This window comes from Desmodus rotundus, chromosome Y (genome assembly GCF_022682495.2).
Source record: "Desmodus rotundus isolate HL8 chromosome Y, HLdesRot8A.1, whole genome shotgun sequence".
In the NCBI taxonomy this organism is placed as follows: Eukaryota; Metazoa; Chordata; class Mammalia; order Chiroptera; family Phyllostomidae; genus Desmodus; species Desmodus rotundus.
The window spans coordinates 2213362-2237676 of NC_092332.1; the positions used below are offsets into that span (position 1 = coordinate 2213362).

Sequence of the window (24315 nt, forward strand, 5' to 3'; positions counted from 1 at the left end):
ATGCCGGAGCGGAAAGTACGGTCAATATCCCTTGTCCGCGGTCACTGTGGCCTGCTGGGTTTTGCCCGCGTTTTCCTGGGGTGCTGTGACACCGTATAGACTAGCCGCATTACGCACGGACTCCCCTCAGCATCGCCTAGGGTCCCCCCTGTGGCTGCGCGCCCAGCCGCGGCGACGCCTCCGCTGGGCACATCGCAGGGTCGGCGCCCAAGCGCACGGGGCCCAGGGCCGGTGGAGAACACGCGGCTCCTCTTTCGTGGGATGCACGCCGGGATCCCCCAGCCTGGATTCCACCGCTGGCCTGTTTTTCCTTCACAAATATTCACGGAGAGGTTCTTTTAATGGCTGGGCAGGCCGTGTTGAGATTTATCGATGTGACTGTCAGCAAGAGGCCACGCCTGGAGCGTATCTGATTTGTGTAAAAGGGGAACAGGCAACGTGATTAGCGCCCCCCCTTCCATAACACATATTCAGGTACCCTCGGATGAAAGGGCGGGCAAGAGTAATTAGTGTTTGCATTTCACCCGAGGCTGGGAAATGCCTCGTAGAATTAGACACCTGTGTCATCAAAGAGACCGCAGACCCAGGAAGGCATCCTCCTTATTTTGGGGGACAGAGCACAGAATTCTGTGGTGCGAATGTTCTCCAGTGCCAGAACCCTTCCAGTGCCCAGGGTCCAGGGAGTACCTGTTGGAATCGGTGTATAAACGGTGTGGCAATGAATGTTCTCACGTTTGCCTATTAAAAGTAATTTCTCTTTAGTACTTACTGGCACTGTACCGTCAGAAATCCTTTCACGGGGAGTGAGAAGGTCAGTTTCTTTGAATTCTGGTTAAAACCGTAGACCACCAAAACATGAAAAAGCATTGATGTTTGGATAGCGAGGTATACAGTACGTTACGCTTCTTACAATGGGCTTTTTCTGGTTCGCCGAGGAGGCTAAGGATAGTTCTACGTGCTTGCCGATCATTTCTCGTTCTTCTAGGAATCGCCCGGTGATGCCCTACGTTTAATTTTTCTATGGTACTTTTGTCTCTTTTATAACTTATTTGTAGAAAATATGGCAGAGGCTTTCTTCTCTGAACACGCGCTTTTGCTTCCCGGCTGGGCTCTCTTTTCGTAGACAACTTTGCTCTTCAAGTACTCAGGTTTGTCCCCTGCGGTTGCTATGCCGGATGATAACAAACTGGGGACTTTAAACCAGAGACAGTCACCCTCCCCCGTCCTGGAGACCAGGCGTCTGAGGTCCAGGGGTCCCCGGGCCCGCTCCCTCCACAGGCTCCAGGGAGGGGCCTTCCTGCCTCTTCCAGCTCCGGGGGCTCCAGACGTCCCTGGGCTGGTGGCCGCGTCCCTCCCATCTCTGCCTCTGTCTCCACGTGGCTTCTCCTCTGGGTCTGCGTCTCCTCTTCTGTCTCTTCTCAGGACACTGTCATTGGACACACAGCCCCCCTGACCCAGGACAACCTCCTCTCAGATCCTTCCCTCATCCCGTCTGCAAACACCCTATTTCCGGATGAGGTCCCGTTCCCAGCTTCCTCCATAAACTTACCCCAAGTCCGTGACATACACGTTGCTATTTTGGAGTCACTGGGAATGAATGTGTAAAGACACACACATTAAAGTGTGGAGAATTTTTTAAAGTTTGGGGCCAGCTTTATCGAAACGGGCCCAGCATGTCAACAGTGCGTGTTTAAGCCGTATAATGTGATGATGATACATGTGTACACTGGACAGTAAGTGGCACAGGACGGTTGGTCAATGTATCCATTGTCACAGATTGTTACAAAATTTCCCCCATCATGTTGGAAGCTCCAGTCCACCGGCAAACGTTCCCTCTCTCTCTCTCTCCCTCTCTCTCTCTCCCCCCCTCCCTCTCTCTCTCCCTCCCTCCCTCTCTCTCTCTCCCTCCCTCCCTCTCTCTCTCCCTCCCTCCCTCTCTCTCCCTCCCTCTCTCTCTCCCTCTCTCTCTCCCTCTCTCTCTCTTCTCTCTCTGTGTAATATTTGAAGTCCACATTCACATGTTCTTTGCAACACTGAACTCAGTTGCAAGTATACTTCTCACGTTGGCTAACTGCTTCCTGGTCTTTCTTGAGTGGAAACCAGCAAAACCACGAAATTGTCTACTACTTTTTTCCAGGGGTTGCTTGTTAATGAAGGAAATCATTCGGAGGACCTCGTGGAAGGCAGCTAAAAAGCAAAACCCACGTGTCAAAGCACATTTGTGTATGAGGCCAGCCCCACACAAATACATTTTCAGAAGTTGACGGGTGTCTCAGAAATTGCCCATGTTGAATACAACCCCGTGTGAAAATTTGACAGGGAGAGGAGAGAGGAGAGCTTGCAGGTGAGTGTGGAGGGGCCTCCTGGGTAGAAAGGTCCTTGATATACCTTAGGATTCCGGAATGGACAGGTACAATTTTTGGAGACAATGACAAGTCCCTTCTGCCATGAAGCTGACTTTTATTTCCTAGTTAACACACGGCATTTATTCCTGGCTTGCTGGGGAGCCCTTGCTGTGTAGCTGTGATCATCCGTGGAGATTCTTACCAGCCAACCCTACGTGGAGAGCGATTCCTGAGATGAAGGTGGAAGCAGCCAAGATCGGTGAATGTCTGTATGTCTCAGCCCGCTGTCCATTTCTTCTGGATGCATCGGCTGCGATGTTACAGAATGTTTTAGGTGGTGATGTCGGAGAGATTAAAAAAACAATAGCGAATGGCCACAGAGAAATCAAATCGCATGCCGATGGATTGAATGGGCATCGGGGGCAGAGATATAGGGGCACCTCTGAGAGACAGGGAGGCAGGCTTCACCGAAGGCGTCCAGCTAAAAGCCCGGGGAGATGTCCACTTGAGGGCCGTACCGGAGGTCTGAGGTGGGACGGTGGACACGCCCATACAAGCCCACACACCCACACGCGCGCCCACACGGTGAGTGACCCCACACTGAGGCCCACCTCCTCCACGCAGCAGCCTCGCGAACGTCTTTGAACTCTGGGATCCCCACTGCCGGCTCCATTAAAACAGGTGAGCTGTGATTAACCTGGCGAGCACGCCGGGGGAGACAGTTGGCGGATGCCTGGGGAATGAGCAAGCCCCATAAAGCGGATGACTGTTCTCCTCATCTTCATTACATATCGTTTGCATCGTGGGAGGTTTCTGAGCCTACAAAACCTCCGCGACTTGGAGAGGTCAGAGGGTCCGAGGCTGGGGGACACCAGACTGGACACTCTTTCAACTCCCAGGAAGGCACGATACTTAACAGCTGCTACGCTTGACCTTCTGGGCTGCCCTCCTGCGGCTGAAGGGAGCCAGAGGTGATTATCCACCGTATACACACCATGCAATGATCTTTCCAACACACTACCGTCCACAGAATAAGTCCACCCAGTTGCTGAGTGCGTGGACACCCATCGAGGCCGTGTGCAGGTTCCTGAGACTGTACTAAACGGTGGCCGGAGAGACAAAATCGGCTGGCGACCTTCCCTGAGGAGGCGTCTCTGGACCCGAGGGAGACAGCTCTGCCCTCCCCTCTGCAGGCACGTCACTTGCTTGCAATCCCGTACGAAGAATATCGCGGGTCACCACAAAGCAGGCTCGTTAGCGGTTGTGGTCATCGCATGTCCGAGGAGAAAAAGATCTGCCGTGCAGGCGTTCTGAGTTGATTCTTTCCTTCCGTAGGTAACAGGAGACGGAGCTATGAAGAAGCCGTTCTGTGATTGGTAAGTGGGCAGGTTCCTAAAGCTCCGTGACTCTGTGAATCTAGAGAGACGGGTTCTGGTCCGTCTTGGCTCACAACTGACCTGTCGGACCCACAGAAGCTGTGGAACATTGGGGGCATGGGGGGTGGCTGGATTCGCGGAGAATGGCTTTTTTTCGTGGAGCGTACACATACCTGGCCCATGAGAGCCCGTGTCGGAATTGGTGTGACAGGTGGGAATCAGGGATGGAAGCTGCAAGCGGAGTTGGGTGTTTGCAGGGTTGGTCACATTGGTTGCCTTTTGCAGGGACCTGCTGGCAAAAATGGGAACGTCCGGGCCAGCTGGGAGAGTTTTAGGGGGTCCCAGTGAGAGATGCCGTGAGTTATGGGGGGCAGTGATGAGCCCGAACATAGATGGATGCAAATGAATTTAAGATATCGGGGTTTTGTTGCTGTTGTTTTTCTTTAATGGGGCATCTAACAGACCTTGGAATTGATTGGATGAAATTTTGGGTTGGAAAACCAGTTTTCTGCCTGGGAGCCGGTGGGTCTTTGGCTTGTGGGAATTGCCTTCAATCAAGAGCTTTGCTGTGTCTCTCCCCCGTGTATACTAGCCTTTGACAATTCCATGCGGGTCATTCTCCAGCCTGAAGTTCAGTGGGCTCTTTTCAAGGGTTCAGTTTCTATTTCCAGGTGTTAAAAGAATGACTAGGTTGGTGTGTTTGTTGTTTTGCTGTTGAGTGGCCCCCACCTGTTCTCTGGACAGAGTGTCTTCCTGAACAAAAGGAAGACATACTGTCCACGCACGGCTGTAGCCCATCCCTGAAAACAGATTGTCATCTCGTCCTGGGCTCGGACCCAAGAACTTACTGAAGTTCCTTCTTGCACTCCCCCCTGGGAGAGCCTCAGAGCAAAATTACAAGGTTATGAAATATATGAGAAACTGCAAAGGAGCATTAAAATAAATCAAGCCTGACCAGTTAGCGGTTGGCTCTGATTTTTAATTTCCTTTCCGTTTTTATGCAAATTATTAAGCCTTGCACTGAACTTAAGCCACTGTTTTTAAAATCTTCACGCGAGGCTATGTTTATTGCTGTGAAAGAGAGAGGGACAGGGGCTGGGGGAGAAAGAGAGAGAGGAACACCAACGTGGGAGAGAAGCATCCATCCCTTACCTCCCGTATACACCCCCACCGGGAACTGAACGCACAACCTGGGTATGTGCCGTGACCGGGGTTTGAACCCACAACCTTTGGTGTACGGGGCGATGCTCCATTCAACTGAGCCACCCGGCCTGAGCTTTGACAGGATGTCCAAAGGGCCTCCTGTCACTAAAGCTATTTGAAAAAGGTTGAGAATTCCATGCCACAAGAGTCGTAAAATGAATTTGTACATCACACTGCATTACCACAGCAGGGCATTTTTAAAAGAATTCTGTGTTTTGAGAAAGCCCACTCAGGCACGTGATGTAGTGAACATTAATAAGCAACACCATTACTTCCTATTTTAAGTTGGCTCACATCCAAATATGAATTGATAATTTTTTTTTTTTTTTTTTGGCCCAAAAATCTTTCAGGAGCTGCTGGCTGACGGTCTCCCTGTCCTGCGTGTTTGGGGCTCTCAGTGGAACGTTTGTCACAAGGAACTCCAGGCCCAATATTGTCCTGCTGATGGCGGACGACCTGGGCGTGGGAGACTTGGGTTCCTATGGCAACAACACAGTCAGGTAAAGAAATCTCCTCGCGCGGGGGGCAGCCAGGGTCTGAGTCAGTTCTCCACCTAAACGACAGAGGGCGCCCTAGGCGCGCTGCCAATACCAGGACCCCGTTTCTTTCTTCTAACTTAGTCTATAGTCGCTGTGGTTTTATTATTGTGCAAAAAAAAAAAAAAAAAAAAAAATTCCACATAACACAAAGGTTACCTTTTGAACTCATATAAAACTCGAAGTTCAATGAATAGTTATTATAGCTAGAGTCATTAATAGTTGGGGTCCATTCATCGCTTTCTTTCGGGTTTTTCAACATCTTCCTTGAATTCTTTCTAAAGCCTCGGGGACCCAGTGTCTTCCTTGGCCAGCCAGGCAAGCCCCATCACCAGGCAAGCCCTGCTCGTGTGAAAATACCGGCTGCCTCTAAGCTTCCATTCAAATACCGTTGTTCCACCTTGAAATGAAGATCAGAGTGTAGCCTCGTATTTTACGCGTATTCTTAGAGATGGAAAGGAGCTGATCTACTTAAAAGCATGTCCGGTCTCCATGAGCAAAGATAAGCAGGCTTGATCTGTCTCCGCCACAGAAGCTGTGGGTAAGAGAGGAGAGTTCATTCGGGGTTCCTACCGGCACCCCAGACACACACCGACTTGACCCACTCAGTACGGGGCCTCACAGACACACTCAGCCACAAAGACACTGAGATGAAGCCCCTTTGCCTGCCCGCACTGTGTAGGTGTCCAAAACACTTATAGCACTGATTGCTTTTTTAATCCTCACCTGAAGATATTTTTTTTATTGATTTGTCAGAGAGAGAGAGATACAGAGAGAGAGAGAGAGAGATCGGTTGCCTCCTGTAAGTGCCCCAGCCAGGGATGGAACCTCAAACCCAGTTATGTGCCCTGACGTGGGATGGAACCCACAACCTTCAGGGGGTACAGAAAGATGCTGCAAGCAACTGAGCCACCCAGCCAGGGCTTTTGCAGCGATGTTGAGACCTTAAACTATTAGCCGAACCAAATGGGAAGTAATTTGCATTCTGAAAGATGCCATTTGGTGATGTTGATATGGTAAATTGTCACTATATTAACTTTGTATGCGATGTCAGTCACTCATTAACTTTTTGAAATGATACATTTTAAGTTACCCATTGACCTTTTGAAATGTATCATTTCAACTACATTAACGTTTTATGGGATGGACATTAACTTTAGGGAGAGGATGAGGTCCAGCTGACTGCCTTTTGCATTGAAATGCATAGTCAGTCAGATGAGTAATTCCCTCGCCTCGACCAGAGACCCATGTTAGTCTGATTTAGCCACAGATGTGTCCAGTAAATAGTTCGACAAATGGAACATGCGAAAGAGTGTATTTTAGGTTGACCAGAAACAGAATCATTCTGACCCAGAACAGAGAGCCTTTGAATGTGTTCCTTGGAGGGGAGGGGACTCAGCCACGCGCAGGCTGACTGTGCGTCTCTCTCCGCAGCACACCCAACATCGACCGCCTGGCCGCCGAGGGCGTGCGGCTCACCCAGCACCTGGCCGCCGCCTCCGTGGGCACCCCGAGCCGAGCCGCCTTCCTGACCGGCCGCTACCCCCGTCCGATCCGGTGAGCCAGGGCCTCCCCGGTGGCCCGTTGGTCCGATAGAGGTGCTTTCTGCTCGGGCGTTTTTGCAAGTCTGTCTGAACAGCTCTCCAAAAGGGCACTCACAGTTTCAAAAATCTAAGTCGGAACAGGGCTGGGATGGGAGACCTGGACAGCTTGAATGGGCGCATCCCTTGCTAGGGGCCACGTAACCTGCTCACCTGTGCGCCCTGACGGGGTATGGGCCATTGGTCAGGGGTCTCGAGGCCGCCAAGAACACCCACCCCCGTTTCAGTGAGCTTGCACCAACAGCGTGCAAGGGCGTCTTGATCTCCTAAATCCAATAGGTTCCAGGTAGTCCTGGTAAGAAAGGAGACTCAGCCCAGCCTCCGGCGGTGAGATGGGAAAACCGGGAAGAAATGGGAAGAAAGTGCGACTGAAAATGAGAGCTGTGTTCTCTCTCTCTCTCTCTCCCCCTCTCTCTTTCTCTCTCTCTCTCTCTCTCTGTCACCAACACACGGCTCAGCTCAGATTCTAAATGCTAGTGTTCCCCAGTAGAGTGTGCTGATCACAGTTGAGTATCGGCCTGGGTGGCGTAGCTTCAAAGCTCCACAATGAACGTCGAGGTAGAATGGGCATCATCAGTACCGGTTTGCAGAGCCTGCTGGAACAACGGCGCTATCGTCGTCCGCTGAGGGATTTCAGGAGAGCCACGGGGATTACCCCGGCACACGCTTGTGTCTTCCCCGTCTGCTCTCTGTCTGCTTGTCGACATCACACTGTCGTCACCCCTGCTGGTTGATGGATCGATACCAGGCTTCTCTCTTTCAATTTTACTCCCTAGGAGCGATAGCATCTCGTCTGAGCATCTAAGTAGGTCTCGGAACGTACTAAGCGGGTGAATTTGAACACCATGTACATTTACAGTTAACAAACACGGGAAGTCCTTCTTGCAGGAACATGGCTGTGTTGCTGAGCCACGGCCCGGTGTTTTCATTGTTGAATCTGTTGTGGAATTTCCGGGATACTTTGCATTAATAGGTTTATTCTTGGCAACAGAGAGAGAGCTCAAGACGCATGGGGGGTAGTGGTGAGCGTGCAAGAATAGTTCACGTTCGGAGTTTCAGGGAGCATCTGAAGCCGGGAGGAGCCCCTAACCTGTCCCGGGGGTGGAGGAGGGCTGAGGAAATGTCTACGCAAAGGTGAGAGGAAATGAGGCCAGGAGCAGAACAGGCAAGGGACCAGAGGAGGCAGTCCAAGCAGCTCAGGGCGTGAGGAAGTGTGAACGTTGCTGTGAGAACATGGGCCGAGGGAGTCACCTGCTCTTCCCTTCCGTGCATTCAGGAATGGCGTCAGCCTTCAACCTCAACCGCGGCCTTACCTGGCTTGGAGGTTCCGGTGGGCTTCCCTCCAACGAAACGACTTTCGCGGAGCTGCTGCAGCGCCAAGGCTACCGCACGGGACTCATAGGTATGGCTCGGGGTCGGGGGTTCTGCACGTGGAGACGTGGTCCGGCAGGGTGGCCCCTCGCTGTCCTGGTGACTGAGCCTTTCCCGGGCCGCCGGCTGGGTGCATGCCAGTTGGCTGCGTGCGGAGAGGAGACAGCGGGGCAGGGACTGATGACAAGGATCGAGGACCTTCAACAGCACGAGCGAGGAATTATAAACTCGGTGCGGATAAAGCACAATGATGCTTCCCTATCGCTGCCGTCCGAACGGAACACACGCAGGGCACAGGGCTGATGCTCTGATACTGTTGCTCTCTGAACAGTGAGGGCATTTGGAAAAGTATCTTCTGGGGGTGGGGGAGGGAGGGGAGTCTAATGTTTGCCGATAAAAGATGGTTTGACCGTGGGTGGTGGGCACACAGTGCAGTCTGCAGATGATGAAACCTAGGTGACCCGATTCACCCATATCACCCAAATCAGTAATAACAACGAAACAATAAAAAGGCTTCTCTTTGAGCTTGCGAATCCAAGGTCAGGGTGAGGCGATGAGTAGCTTACTGACGGATGTCACTCAGTTCCCTGTACCTGCGGGGTGGCACTTTCGGGGGGGACGAGGGGGTGAGTCAGCGAATCCCCAGGTAAGTTCATGCTCCAGGGTGCTGGTCCTATGACTCATTCCTCTCCGGAGAGATGCGGTGAGCAAAGAATTTCAAGAAAGACGGCCTGGTTGGTACATGTCCTAGTTTTAAAGCTGTCCACGTGCACTGTAACTATGACATCATCTGCGATGTCCTCCCTTTTTACAAAGGAATTTGTACCCTGTTTAAGGGACCAGTGCTGTGTTTATTGCCACGAAATCCCTGGGAGCATCCCGCGGATAAGCATCTTCCGAATTAGCTTTCAGGGACACTCAGAGCAGGTGAGCTCACCTATAAGGGGAACCTAATCAGCAACACAAACAAGTGGGCAAAATAGAACCGGAGACGTAGGAATGGAGAACAAAGTGACTGCGACCACAGTGGACGGGGGGAGGGGATCACGGTGGTCACAGGAGGATCACGGGACGGGGGCGGGGGCGGGGGGAGAGGGAAATCAGGAACATGTATAAAGGTCACAGGGACAAAACCGAAGCGGGGTGGGATCGAGGGTGGGGATCGCCGGGGAGGGGGGAAATGGAGACACCTGTACTTGAACAACAATAAAAAAGAATTCTCGGAGTGCAGCTAACGCTAGGTCCCTCTTCAGCTCGGCTGCGGCTTGCGGGACCTCAGGCTGCTAATCAGTGCAGACGGTGACATTGTCTTTGGTACGTCGCAGTCTGGGAAGGATGCCGTGGAGTAACACGAGAAAATAAACGGCAACTCTCCTGAGGCTTGGGCTCAGTGCTTCCCAGGGGGGTGGAGTGGCTCCCGTTACGCTTAATCCTTTTGCTCGAGACCAGTCTGCATGTTTATCTTGCACAACCTGACCACCCTGGACACGGACGCTGAGCAGAGGGCCTACGTGCCCATCAGGACGTGGGTTGTGTTTCAGGGCGGGGAAGGACAGTGACACGTGATGTTCGTGGGACGACACCCGGCTCGTCTGCGGCAGCGTGAGCACAAAGCCGCAAGATGCAGGTGGTGGCTTGTCCGCTAGCGGTGGACCTCTGGGAAAGGTCTGACCCTTTCGGGCTTCGTTACGTGCCCAGCCCACTCTTTCTTGCTAATCGAACAGCGGACTCCCGTCCTCCTAGAAAGCAAGCAGCTTTCTGTTGCTGGGTCTCAGTCTCAGACACGCAGCTTGTAGGCAAATGGGTGTCGGCTGCGTGGGAAGGAAGTTCTCGGCCCTGGCTGGGCCGCTCAGTAGCTTAGAGCGTCGTCCCAATTTGCCAAGGTTGTGGGTTCGATCCCCAGTCAGGGCACAGGCAAGAGCCGTGAAATGCCAAGAGGTCAAAGTCCTTCGAGGGAAGTCCACATTCTAGACACAGGCTGACGTTGAAGCTGCCATTGTTACCTTTGTTTTGTTGTTCTGCAGGGAAGTGGAATCAAGGTCTCAGCTGTGCCTCGCGGAACGACCACTGTTATCACCCCCTGAACCACGGGTTCGACTACTTCTACGGGCTCCCCTTTGGCCTGCTGAGCGACTGCCGGAACTCCGAGACGCCCGAGCTGCACCGGGGGCTCAGGGCGCAGCTGTGGGTCGCCACCGTGGTCCTCGGCCTGCTCCCGCTGCTGCTCCTTGTCCCCAAGTTCGCCGGCTCGTTCGCGGTGCCCTGGAAGGTCATCCTACCCTTTGGGCTCCTGGCGCTGCTGTTTTTCACTGCCTGGTACTCCAGTTACGGGTTCGTGCGGCGCTGGAACTGCATCCTCATGAGAAACCACGAGATCGTCCAGCAGCCCTTGCGGGAGGACAGGCTGGCCTCGCTCCTGCTGAAGGAAGCCCTCTCCTTTATCGACAGGTATGCGGTCGACCCTGGCCTGACTTCCCGTAGGAGAGTTTCTATTCCAGAGAAGCGGGATTTCTGCACCTTGGTGATACGACCTTTTGTTGTGTGGGTGGTATTTGGGAATCTCCCCTTTCATTGAAAAAAAAAAATAGAGTTAAATATCCTCTATGCAAATTAAATATTTTCTATGCAAATTAGGAGCATAGAAAAGGTAAAGACATATGCTCAATGCTTTAATAAAAAAAAAAACTTGGCCCTGGTTGGGAAGCTCAGGTGGTTAAAGCGTTGTCTTGATATACCAAGGTTGCAGGTTTGAATCCTGGTCACGGCAAATATGCAGGAATCAACCAATGAATGCATGAATATGTGGAACAACAAATCAACTTCTCTCTCCCTGTCTCAAATCAATAAAACTAAAGAATACCTTGGATTACTCTATTTTACCCCCTATTGCTCCGATGTGGGTTAGTGTCAACCTGGATTGGCTCATTGCAATTGGTCTCCAAGTTGCTTTGCCTCAGAAACAGCCTGACGTGTTTGTCGGTCTGTGAACAATTGAGAAGTGACTTCCTGGATACGTGATTTTAAACGTTATACGTTTCGTAAAAGCCGTGTAGGCATAGATGGAAGAATGTCCCCTGGTTCCACATGAGCTCACTTCGCCCTGAGCAGTTAGGGGTATTTCAATGTTTGAGTGGACGTCACTCCCTCATTTCTGTACTCTCCCAGTGCGAGGGAGTGGATAATAAAGGACAACTTCACGGCATTAAAAAGTAGACAACACAGCCTCTGTCCCTCATAAGGCCTTTGTCACAGTCACAGGTGTTTTTGGCTCTAACACGGCAGTCAGAATGGGGACACAGTTACCGGGCTCTGTTCATCCTACCTGCCACTCCCATCCCAAGCTACCTTTGCTTGGGTTACTGCTGAGAAAACACACCCAGTTTATGTGCCCCTCACCCTTTCTAATGCCAGTTGTAAAAATATGTGAAGGAGGAGGTTTAGAATGACTGAATTTGGCATTAAAATTGGGAAAACAACAAACAAAATACAAGAGAAGCTTATTTGTCGATTGTTGTTAGCACCCTAGCTCCTTCTGTCTTGCTAATTTTTTGAAATTCTGCATGAGCAGCCTCATAGCCCAAAGTGGATGCCAAAACTCCAGCCATTGTGTGTACGTCCCAGGCAGCACAAAGGAGGAGGAGGAAGAACTAAAGAAAGAACCCTTTCTGTAGATGGCAGGCTGTCTTTTTGCTGACTCATCCCTTGCCTGCGTTGATCAGTAATTCATCACGTGGATATTAACTCATGTCTGAGATATTAATTCTCTGGCTATAGGTGGAGAAAATCGATATGGGTTTTCAATTCATTCGTTCACTCATCTATTCTTTCATCCAGCAAAGATTAAAACGATTAATTAAGCTTCTATTTTATATCAGATCCTCAGCCATGAAAAGACGTACAACACCAGGTATTTTAGTGCTAATACGCATTTTTTTGTGATTTTTCATTATCTTCCAATCCTGTCTGCGTGTCTTGCTGTGGAATTTGCCGCTCACACGAAGGACATGGGTGACTTAGGTACACAGAAAGCCTCCCCGAACTCTGACGAGATCTTTCAGTGAAGGCCGAGTGGAAAAAACACCTGTATGTGTAGAGATAACTCAGCTGACTTTCTGCCCCTTAGGTACAAACACGAACCGTTTCTCCTGTTTGTATCCTTTCTACATGTCCACACGCCCCTGATCACCAAAGACAAGTTCGTGGGGCACAGCAAATACGGACGATATGGCGACAATGTGGAAGAAATGGATTGGATGGTGGGTAGGTATTCGGAAAAAGCAACTCTCAGGTCTCACTCTTGGGGTGGAGAAAACAAATTTGTATTCATTGCCTCAAGTAATGTACAGCGTCTTACGTAATTTGGGATATAAGTAAGTACGTGTTTTCCTGAGCTGAACGAAAAGCTGGCTCTAGGTTAAGTTAATTCAGCGACTATTTGCCATAAACAGTTACAACTTGTGAATACAGGTTTTCCTGTAACTACTTTTCCTGGAAAAAAATCATTGGCAAGATTAATATGGCTGTGGAAAATATCACCATTCCTCACCGATTTGCTAGATATGGAAGGAAACAAATTATTCTTCTTAGTCTTTCAAGAAATGCTTGAAAACAAATATAGCGCCCAGTTCACCCAAACTGAAGGCATTTGTGTGAAGTCATATGATCGAAGTAGAAAAACAATACTGAGGATAATTCATTAGAAGGGGGGCTGGTTGAAAAATAAAAGCAGGTGAAGGAAGGCACACATACGCACCCACTGAACCGGGCTGTCCGAATAACATTTCCCCCATTTTATACACACAAGAGGACTCCTTCACGTCAACAGCGTATTTCACCAAGGAAACACACTACATATTTTTTTTCTTCTTCTGTGAGTGAACACTTCTAAGCCGCCTCTCAGGCAGAAATGCCTGAACTGATTCCTCAGGGTTTTATTTTTATTTTTTTAATCCTTTGTATAAATGAGCACGTCCACTGAGCACCTCTAAAAGCAGTAAAGCCAGCGGACTTTCAATGCACTCCAAGTGTGCTCGTCCATCCAAGTGCCTTATCGACGCGCTTTCTAAAACCAGCCGCTTTCCAACCATTATTTCGTAGAGGGCATAGTGTTTATTATACACTTATAAAGTCCAGGTGTATAGTTCTACATAGGTTGGTATACATTTGCATGTTGCAATTATATATTTTATATACACGCAAGGCTCTATAATATTCATTTAAAAGGTATGTAAGTTTACAACAAGCCATGTATGTATAAGCATATATAAATAATAGACTTATTACATAGCACAGGGTGTATTATATATCCCAATTTGTCATAAGTAATATTTATTGTATACTTATTAAACAATAAAAATTATACTTATCATATAGTTACTATAAATAGATAACACAATACATTATACATATATAATGAATAACGATAAATATGTAAGATTAAGTTATATGTACTATATATTACATGCACTATAGTAAATACATCTTATCTTGTCTATAATATAAATATTATATAGTATACTTTTCTATACTTGTAGTTGAGGGCTCCATACTAAGTAGCGATTTTTTACACAATATCACCCACTATATCATGAAATGTCAGTTCCTTATGCCGCTTGGTGTGGTCGACACATAATAATGAACGTGCGCGGTAATCCGTAGCCAGGGCGCGCGCGGAAAGGCGAACCGCTCCCTGTCCCCCCTCCGGCAGGGAAGATCCTGGACACGCTGGACCGTGAACGCCTGGCCAGCCGCACGCTGGTGCACTTCACGTCCGACAACGGGGGCTCCTTGGAGGCGCGAGCCGGTGGCACCCGCCTGGGCGGCTGGAACGGGGTCCACAAAGGTGAGGCGCCCGGAGGGCCGCCCCGCAGCGTCTCCCGCGGAGGGGCGCGCCTCACTGGGCTTCGGTTGGCGCAGGCTGTAGGAGATATTTATGAGTAGCCTCCCTGATAAAGCTGGCACGTCGGGGTGAGGACCAAAATGTGGGAACTGATGAGAGGCTCCAGAGAACAAATAAGCCCAGTGACAGTGGGAAGTGTGCACCACGCACACCGACATTGGGGCTGCCGACCCTCAGAGGTGGGGCGCCCTGGGCCCTGGGCACCTCCCTGGTGTCCACGCCCCTCACAGGTCAGACGCCCCTCTCCCCCAAGTCGTGACAACGAAAACCCTCTGTGACATCGCCTGGTGGCCCCTGGGGGGACATACCTCCAGGTGAGGACCACCGTAGTGTGCAATCCTCCCTGGGGTTGTCATTTGGAGTGGGAGGGGGGGTGCGCGCCCACCTCCTCCTTGCTGGGGGGGTGCTGCCTCTGAGTCGTCCAAATGGCTTCCACGTTGGATAATCCAACAGCTAACTCCATGGAGTGTGGTCTTGGGGTGTCGGCAAGGCGGTGCCGGCCAAAAGAACAGTTTAAACATACATTTGGTGTCTCGCACAGTCCGCTGGTACTTCATAGGATCGGGAAAACGGCAGGGTGGCTTTACGGGAGCTTGTGTGTTCATAGGTCCGCGTAGGACCCAAGGAGAGCACATTTCTATGATACATCATCTGTGCATTGCCCTGGGTACGTCGCCCACCACCCAAACTCAAATCATCTTCCGTCTTCCACGTTTGCATGTCCTAAAGGCAGCAATTGTATCTAGTGGTTTCTCGTGTCTCTCTCTCTCTCAATGAGTGTAGCACAGTGAGGTCAATGTAGCAACCGAAACTTGTGTCTAGGCTGAATTTCCAGTCGAGTGGAGAGGGATTTGGTGGAGGCGGACTCATCTCTGGCTTTCCTCTTTGCTTTTAGGTGGAAAAGGGATGGGCGGATGGGAAGGGGGCATCCGTGTCCCAGGAATATTCCGCTGGCCGAGCGTCCTGGAGGCTGGAAAAGTCGTGGATGAGCCGACGAGTGTCATGGATGTTTACCCGATGCTGTCTTATGTCGGCGGGGGGGTGCTGCCCCTGGACAGGTACGAAACCCCTCCTCGCTTCCAATCCGGGCAGACAGAGCTCAGGTGCGTGTGGGTGTGGTAGATACTTGTGCCTGTGTTTGGGCAGTAAATCTCCTCATGTGATGGTTTGATTCTGTGTGTGTGTGTGTGTGTGTGTGTGTCACAGGAGGGGGAAGGGGGTGTATATTCACTTGCAGTGGAGTTTCCCTTGGATCCCACAAGAGTGAAAAGTGCAATGTTCTACCCATTACACGGATTCACACTGTCTTACCACAAGACACTTCCAGCTGCTCCCAACTCCTGACACTTCCAACTGGCGCCCTCTGCAATCGTCTTCGAAGACATATCGTCTGTCTTAAATTTCTTTTTAATGTCGCGAAATAATGAAATGTGTGCGATCAGTTTTGAGAAGGCTGTCTCCTCCTCCTCCTCCTTCTCCTCCTCCTTTCCCTCTTCATGGTACATGTGACTACCGCGTGCCTAGGAAACGCTGTCTGCATTTTCCCTTCTCTCTGAAGAGTGATTGATGGCCGGAATCTGATGCCTCTGCTGGAGGGCAGGGCCCGCCACTCGGACCATGAGTTCCTCTTCCACTACTGCGGGGTGTACCTGCACGCCGTCAGGTGGTATCAGAAAGACTGTGAGTATGCAGAGGGTAGACATGGGGGTGTGTGCAGAGGGACAGAGAGAGAGGCAGAGACACAGAGAGAGACTCCAAGTGCCCACGACTAAGAACATTGAAAAAAAAATAGCAACAGAGTGAACTTCTAACCCACCCGTCCGTCACTAAATGTCTCTTCCAATTCCTTCCTTCTGTCTCACCCTCACTCTACAGGATTCGTGTCAATAAGTGTCAATTAAAAATGATACCAACTGCCTTACATCTGTGAAAGAAAACGCTTTCAGAGATGTTTGGGTAAAATGCCACGATTTGTAAGGGATTGGGCTTGACTCAGTGTGTACTATAGATATGAGTTTTCTCCCACGGGACACGTGACTTGTCACACGATGCATTCTTGTCACAGCCACGTGAGCATCCACGTGGATGCATCCACGTCAGCGTGGATGAGTCTTCCATCTAAAATTAAAACCTTTTCCTTTTAGATTCTGCCTCAGTTTGGGACACAGTCAATGAATATAAGAGAGCAGCCCCCCTGCCAAACAACCCCCCCCACATTTAACTGCAGAGTTAAACAAATAGAATTTGATTTATCTTTTTATAATAAGAATTTCAGAGTTTGGAAGCATAGGGCCGGTGTCGTGCTTAATGCCACTGTCAGAGATGCAGGCTCTTTTCTATCCCTACCCAGGCATCTCTGGCATACCTGCTTTTATTAGTGGTCTTCTAACCTCATGGGCACAAAATGGCTGCTGTTTTTCCAGCCATCACATCTGTACTCCTCATGGGAAGGTAGACCAAAGGAGGTAAAGGAGCCAGAAAGGTCGTTTAGTCTAATTTTTATTAGGAAAACATAGTTTTCTACGAAAGCCTAATGGTGGACGTCTGTATAAACCCCATTGATCAGATGCTGGAAAATTCAAAGGATGTTTTCCGTCTAAAATTGACCTCTAGAAATAAAATTAATAATGGTTCATAAAGGAGAAAAAGTAAAAGGAAGGAAGGGAGAAAGGAAGGAAGGAAGGAAGGAAGGAAGGAAGGAAGGAAGGAAGGAAGGAGAGAGAAATGATTTATCTTGCCAAATGACATTTGCTAACTTCAGATCTGAAAAATTTGTATTTAGTCTCCGAAAAATTTCCATTTTTCCTATGCCAGGTCAGACCAAGGTGGTGACCTGAATGAGAAGTTCCAGGGTTATAACAGCCACCCAGGTGGTGACTAGTTGTCTCCTGCCGCTCTCATGGTTCGATCTAAAGAAAAATCTTCAAGTTGGCAGTAAAATCATGCATTGTTTTTTTTATAATTGAGGACACGCTCTTGTCACCGTGTGGTTTTCTGCAGGAGGTTTTCAGTTATGAGCGAAGAACACTGGAGACATATGTGTTTAACGGAAAAAATAATCCTAAAGTGATAACAAACTTAACGTCCCCATGGGGCTCCTTCTTGCAGGTGCAACGGTGTGGAAAGCTCATTACGTGACTCCCCGATTTTTCCCGGAAGGAGCCGGCGCCTGCCAGGCCAGGGGAATGTGCTCGTGTGTCGGGGAGGTCACCTACCACGACCCTCCACTGCTGTTTGACCTCTCAAGAGACCCATCTGAAAGCCATCCTCTGCACCCCGACAACGAAGCGTTATTTGACTCCGTGGTGAAGAAGATGGAGGTGGCCATCAGAGAGCATCGCGGCACGCTGAGCCCCGCTCCGCAGCAGCTCTCTCTCTTCAACAGCATTTGGAAACCGTGGCTTCAGCCTTGCTGTGGGACTTTCCCCTTCTGCGGGTGTGTGAAGGAGGATGACATTGTGCCCAACGCTTGAGGAGGAGAAAGGGGCTACTTGTTACCAAGCACTGACACGCTATTACAAACATTATCAGGACCCATTCCCAGCCGACGCGTTCTGTCCATTGGGGATGAAGAACGATACCCCCCCGCCCTGCCCAGCTTTATAATCCTCAGACTTTATCTTTTCCCTTCAAGTTCACGCCTGGGACTCGGTGACACCAAAGTGGATCCAAACATCAGTGACCACAAGTAGAGTGTTTCCTTTATCATATTTTTATAATTCTGTGTCGTTGTTCGAGGAAAAGACAGACCAAGGGAACTGGATTCTTGTGGCTCTGCGGTTCCTAGAAGGAGATGAGAAGTAGCAGGTCTGATGTCATTGTTTTTACACGGTTACGTCAGAGACTTATAAACCCTGACGTGCGGCTTTGTCACCCGTCAAAAATCACAATAAGTATACTTCATTTCATTCCTTCACTTCACGTTTTTCTTCCTGTCTTCTCCTCCTGTCTGAGCAACAGACAAAACCCTGGCCACAGGTCTTGGTTCAGCTTCCCGCTAACCACGGGACCGGGAGGAAATCGCAGCCTCTTGCTTTTTCGTGTGTGAAATGGGGAAAGCCGTATCTATTTCATAGAGTAGCCAGGAGCCTCCCATCCATTGCTTCTTGTGAATCTGCCTTGTGTACAATACGCAGTGAATAAACATTCTTATGAGGAACACTACAGTTGTTGTCAGTGGTAATTAACTCTGCCCCCTGAAGTACAGAATTAGATGGGCGAAGAGAATAGCTCAAGTAAAATTTGCAAAAATGTCTGGAAAATGTTTAGCTGGGGAAAGGCATTCCGAAAGCACACTTAGCAAGCGAGGTAAACAAAAAATAAATGTATAAATGAAGGCATCATAGAAAAACTAAGGACTTCCGAAGACTAAGAAAAGATCTCGAAGTCAGGACAAGAAAACACAAGATTTCCTGCATGGTAAAAAGTATTAAACTCACAGGGACTTACTAACAGCCCCAAGGAAAGCCAGAAGACGGTACAATAAGGTGGTAAAACTTTGGAGGAAAAACTCTCAACCAAGAATTACATACCTACGTTATTCAACAAAGGTGGTGACATGTTTTCAAACCTAAGACACTATTCTTCTAAACTATTCGATTCCTTTAGTGCTCTCTGCTTTTATGTATTTTTGAAGGCTTGGTATTATTAGAAGCTTTTGGGAAACATGCTTTCTCTTCCTGGTGAATGGAAGCGTTTGGATTGCTCTGCGGCTCTGTAGCGGGAAGTGGAGAGAAGCTGAACCGAGCATGGGCGTTTCAGCCCTTCTTACGCTTCGGAATGACATGCTGTGCCCTTGCCCATCGCTTTACCGACCTGTTTAACATGCTTCCTCCTGGACTCCATGTAATTGTGCTTTGCCTTTTTATCCGGGCCGATGATCTCTGGTATTGGGCTGTTTTGTCCATCGACGTTTAGTGCAATTATTGAAAACGGGTTGGACTTGAGTCTTCAACTCTGTTGGCCCTATCAGCTTTTTTTTCATCTTTTTGGGGTTCTTTTTTTTTTTGCTTTTAGAATATTCTTTTACCTTTTTGCTATTCTTCTTCATGTTTTATCTATTTATTTTTAGAGAGAGGGGAAGAGAAGGAGAAAGAGATGGAGAGAAACATCCATGTGTGGTTGCCTCTCGCACGCCCCCTACTGGGGACCTGGCCCGCAACCCAGGCATGTGCCCTGACTGAGAATTGAACCGGTGATTTATTTTGTTCACTCGAGTCCACACGTAAGGGACCTCATGTGGTGCTTGTCCTTCTCTGTCTGACTTATGTCACTGAGCATCGTACCCTCTAGGTCCCTCCATGCTGTCACAAATGGTGGGATGTTGGTTTATATGGCTGAGTAATACTCCCTTGCATGTATGTAGGTACCGTGTCTTTATCCACTCATGTATCGGTGGACATTTTGGTTGCTTCCACGTGTTGGGTACTACAAATTGTGCTGCAGGGAAAATGTGGAAGTGGATGTTTTTGTCCATTTACTGTTTTGGGTCCCTTTGCTTAAATACCCCAAAGCGGAATTGCTGAGTGTTTCCTTATCTCTTGCTATGCCCTTTATTTTAAAGTCCGTTTGGCCTGATGTAAGTATTGCTACCCCAGCTTTCTCTTTTCAACTTCCATTTTCACCAGTTGTGTTTTTCCGGCCCTTTCCCTCCAGTCTATTTAGTCCGGCGGCTTTTCCATATTCCTCTTTATCAACGCATTCTTCAAAAGAGGGTGATTTTAATTTCTGAAAAGCAGAAAATTACGTCTGGAGCCCTGACTGCAAACTCGGACAATGAGGTTCCTTGCTCCAATCTCAGTTTTGATCTTTTATCTCTAACTGGTCATTTTGTGTTTGGCTTTCATGGGGGGGGGGGGTGCGTGTGTGTATTTTTTTTTTAAATGTCAGCCACAGAGCTGGGCAGAGCATGCATGTGTGTTTACAATGAGTCCTCTGCGGCTGGTTTCTTTCTGAGATCCTCACCCCCCTTTCCAGCCTTGGTAGAACTCCACACTCTCATTCGTCAGGCCGGAAGCCTGCAGCGTTTTTTAATTTCATTTTAACCTTCCCTTGCAGTATCAGAGGCAGGCTGCCCCCAGAGTAAAAGCCTGGGAAACCTGTAACCTTACCCCGCGTGGGTCCCTTCTTGCAAACGTCGCCTCGCCTCTGGATTCTGCCTGTTCTTTTGTGTTCTCTGCGGCCCCCACGAGTCCACGGTTCTATTTTGTGCAGAGACACGACCGCCGTCAGCTCTGACGTGCCCTTCTTAGAGGAGCTTAGAGGAAGTTGGCTAGGTCCTTTTGTGAAAAACGGACTTCCGTGGGGTCCTTTTAAAATAAACCTGGGGCGGACATGCAAGAGACTTGGGGCTTGCAAGTGTAACTCCTTGAACTTTTGGAATGTTTAATCAGGGCAAAAGAACCTTTGGTCTCAGGCAAACCCACAATTGCTTACTAAATCACTGCAAACCCAAGGGGAAAGCCGGTTCCTGACCACAAGAAACGCCGATTACGGACATTCCTTAGAATTGGTGACCCACTACGAAGAGCTAAAGAGGAACTCAGCTCCTTACCAGTCCTGATGAGATGCTTTCTATGCATGCAATAATCTCTCCTTTCTCTCCTCGTAAAAACACAGATAAACTCTGGCCCCTGAATGGTCATTCTTTTCAATATGAAATACACGCTTGTTGCCTCTCACGTTGGCTTTCTATGTTTAAGGCAAATAGTTGGGGTTTTTTTTGTTTGTTTTTCGACATGATAAAGAATATCAGCCTTTCCAAAACTGGGAGAGGAGGAAGTCTTATTTATTTATTTTTTATTGCCTAGTTTTATTATTTTATTTATTTTATTTTATTTATTTTTTATTACCCAGTTTTTATTTATTTATTTATTTTTAGAGAGAGGGGAAGGGAGGGACGAGGAGAGAGAAACATCGATGGTTGCCTCTAGGGCACCCCCTACGGGGGACCCACCCATATCTCAGGCATGTGCCTTGAGCGGGAATCGAACCGGCGACCTTTCTCACTTGTTGAATTCAGGATGTCGTCTCACAGTATCTGAGAATCTTAGCCTGGGAAGGACATTCTGAGGTGGTCCCCTGCAATGCCCTATTCTACCGCTGGAGACAAGAAACCGCTCACATAGGGAGGGGCTTAGTCAAGGCCCCCTGCTGACGATAAACCACCAGGTGGAAACCCCAGGAGGCTGCCACCTGATCCCTTTCCTTCCTTGACACTTCCTTCACTTCCATGTGACACAGGAGCTGTTAAGAAAAAGCAAGATACCGGGTTGGCCAAAAAGTTCATTTGGTTTTTTCCATACGACGGCTCTAGTGCTGCTTAGTGGCTGTTAGCTTCATTTCACACAATTTTGCGTGATTGCATTGTGACAGCTGTCCTATCAGTGTGCATTTTTAAAAAAACATCAAAATTGGTGCATTTTTGTGCAGTCTTTTTAATATTGAAGATGGAAGAAGAACATAGGCCACGTTTTCAAGATATTATGCTTCATTATTTCAAGAAAGGTAAAAACACAACCGAAATGCAAAAAAAGATTTGTGCCACGTGTAGAAAAGGTGCTGAGATGGATCGAACGTGTCCAAAGTGGTTCGCGAAGTTCCGTGCGGGAGATGTCTGGCTGGGTGATGCTCCACGGTCGGGTAGACCAGTTGAAGTTGATAGCGATGCAATCAAGACATTCATTGAGAACACTCAACATTCTACCACGTGGGAGAGAGCCGACCTACTCAAAATATCCAAATCAATAAACTATTAGAGACAATGAAAAATGTGTCTTTCTTTTTACGGAAAAAACCCCCCTCAATGGACTTTTTGGCCAACACAACACCTACAGTCAAAGACACAACGTTTCCGCCCAGCGGTATCTACAGCGCTGAAATCCATCGTGGCCCCCAGGGCTGGACACTGCGAATTCTTCAGCAGCAGAGCTTCTGCCCGCTGGGGGCTGGGGGGTCCGTGCCTGACGTAGCTGCGTCCCAACTGTTCCATTGGCAAAACACCAATGGATGGTGGTACACGCCTCGTGAAATCTTTGTTCCGATTTGTGGAGCACATGCCTGGGGGAATATTTAACACACAGCTCCAGGCAGAGCCTCCATAAAAAAACTCGCTTGTGTCCTTAGCTGTTCTGACAACCATCTTACAATGAAAGCTAAGGCACTAGGAGACCTGGGAGACTGCATGTTCTGTCCCAGAACATCGCAGTAAAACAGGCAGCACTATAAAACAAGTCACACAATTTTTTTTTGGTTTTCCAGTGCATATAAAAGTTATTTATATTTACGTTCTACTGTGGTCTGCGAAGTGTGCAATGGAGTCACACCTGAGAAAACAATGTGCACACTTAATTACAATACACTCTATTTCTAAAAAATGCGAGCCACCATCCGAGCCTTCAGCGAGTCCTAATGTTCCTGCTAATGAAGGGTCGTACCTTCAATTTATCTAAAAAAATGCAAGACGTGTAAAACACACAAAAGCAATGTGTAACACATGAAGTATGTCTGCATGTCATGTATTAAAACAATAGAGACCTTTGCTATTTGTCCGAGAACTGCAAGCTGGATAATTAACTAACCATGGACCCAAGCGAAGTGATACATGATAAAATTCAGTGTACATACATAGTGAGTGACAGTTATGGTTTACGTTGATGCTGGGGAAAGTTGTGTGTGGGGGGGGCGAGGCAGGGAGTGTATGGGAAATCTCTTTATCTTTCTCTCCATATAGCTGTGAATATAAAAGTACTCTAAACGGGTCTTTATATGCAAAAATTCTTTCTGTTGCCCGCCAGTAACATGTGGTAATCTAAGCCTTATTAAACATTAGATGTATTCAGTCCTTCGATCCATGAAGCCACTAGGGGTCACACTAATATAGCTCTCTGCGTAGCTCACCCACAATTCCTACCAAACACAACTTTTAAAATGTGTACCTTTCTACGGAAGGTATCGGACATTGAAACTCCAGCCCAGAGAAGAAATTGGCAAGGTACACACACCCTTTCCAAGCCGTTCCCTTGATTGGGTCAATAAATTAGCCCCATCGGCCCCGTGGGGTGGTGAATTTCCTTAACACAGGTGCTGAAGCCAGTGGGAGAGACAGGCAGCCCGAGGGACGGAGAAGTCCTGCGTGCGTGGGTTCACGGAGCACCTCTGGGTGCAGGGCACTCGGCGGCGAGCCGTTGAGCAGCCAACTTTGGGTGATGGTAATGGAGCAATGGACACTTTCTGGTGGGACTGGGCAGCCTAGGCATCCATCGGGGCGGGAACACGGGAGTGACTGATGCACAAGAACCTCAGCTGCATTTTGCTCTCCGGGCACTTTCTGGCTTTTCCTTGTGAGGTAAGGAAGCCGCTACAGGGAAGAGTTCTATCATGCCATGGCCACAAGACACAGGTGGACACCCCCCACCCCCCCACCTTCTTAGAGACACACCTTCCTGATACATGTGAATCCTGGACCCACACGTCCACACTGTAGGACAAACACACAGGTGCCCAGCTTCCCTGCTGTCCAGAAACAGGTTGTCTCATTAAGGGGTCAAGGGGATGGGTGAGGCAAAAAATGAGAAGCCAGGACTTCTGGCAAAGTCTTTGTGGACATTTCCTCTTGGTTCTGCAAAAACCTCAGGGCTTAAAAAACAGACATTCACACTCCCACGTCTTGGAGACCAGGCGTCTGAGGTCCAGGTGTCCCAGGCCACGTTCCCTCCACAGGCTCCAGGGAGGCGCCTTCCCGCCTCTTCCAGCTCCTGGGGCTCCAGGCATCCCTCCCGTCACTGCCTCCGTCTCCACGTGGCTTCTCCTCTGGGTCTGAGTCTCCTCTTCTGTGCCTTCTAAGGACACAGTCATTGGACGTAGGGCCACCCTGACTGACCCAGGACGGCCTCCTCTGAGATCCTTCACTTCTACAATTACGTCTGCAAAAATAATTTTCCCAAGTAAGATCACTTTGAACTATTCTTGGGTTGGGATGTGGAC

At 49.0% G+C, this 24315-nt stretch overlaps 1 protein-coding gene across 1 annotated transcript; it reads left to right on the plus strand.

Annotated features, from left to right (window-relative positions):
- LOC139440601 (arylsulfatase H-like) lies at nucleotides 1-17804 on the plus strand. Its single transcript, XM_071220432.1, has 11 exons — nucleotides 1-15; nucleotides 3681-3721; nucleotides 5275-5424; nucleotides 6895-7007; nucleotides 8305-8463; nucleotides 10457-10880; nucleotides 12556-12692; nucleotides 14140-14274; nucleotides 15227-15389; nucleotides 15890-16011; nucleotides 17440-17804. Exons 1-11 carry the CDS (start codon nucleotides 1-3, stop codon nucleotides 17802-17804), a joined length of 1824 nt encoding a protein of 607 aa, XP_071076533.1.
- The last annotated feature ends 6511 nt before the right edge of the window (nucleotides 17805-24315 follow it).

What these genes read in the sequence shown, in the direction of transcription:
- LOC139440601 (XM_071220432.1), top strand. An exon ending in CTACCGCACGGGACTCATAG is followed by an intron (nt 8,464 to 10,456) that starts GTATGGCTCGGG and finishes GTTGTTCTGCAG; the next exon opens with GGAAGTGGAATCAAGGTCTC. An exon ending in GGGGTGCTGCCCCTGGACAG is followed by an intron (nt 15,390 to 15,889) that starts GTACGAAACCCC and finishes TTCTCTCTGAAG; the next exon opens with AGTGATTGATGGCCGGAATC.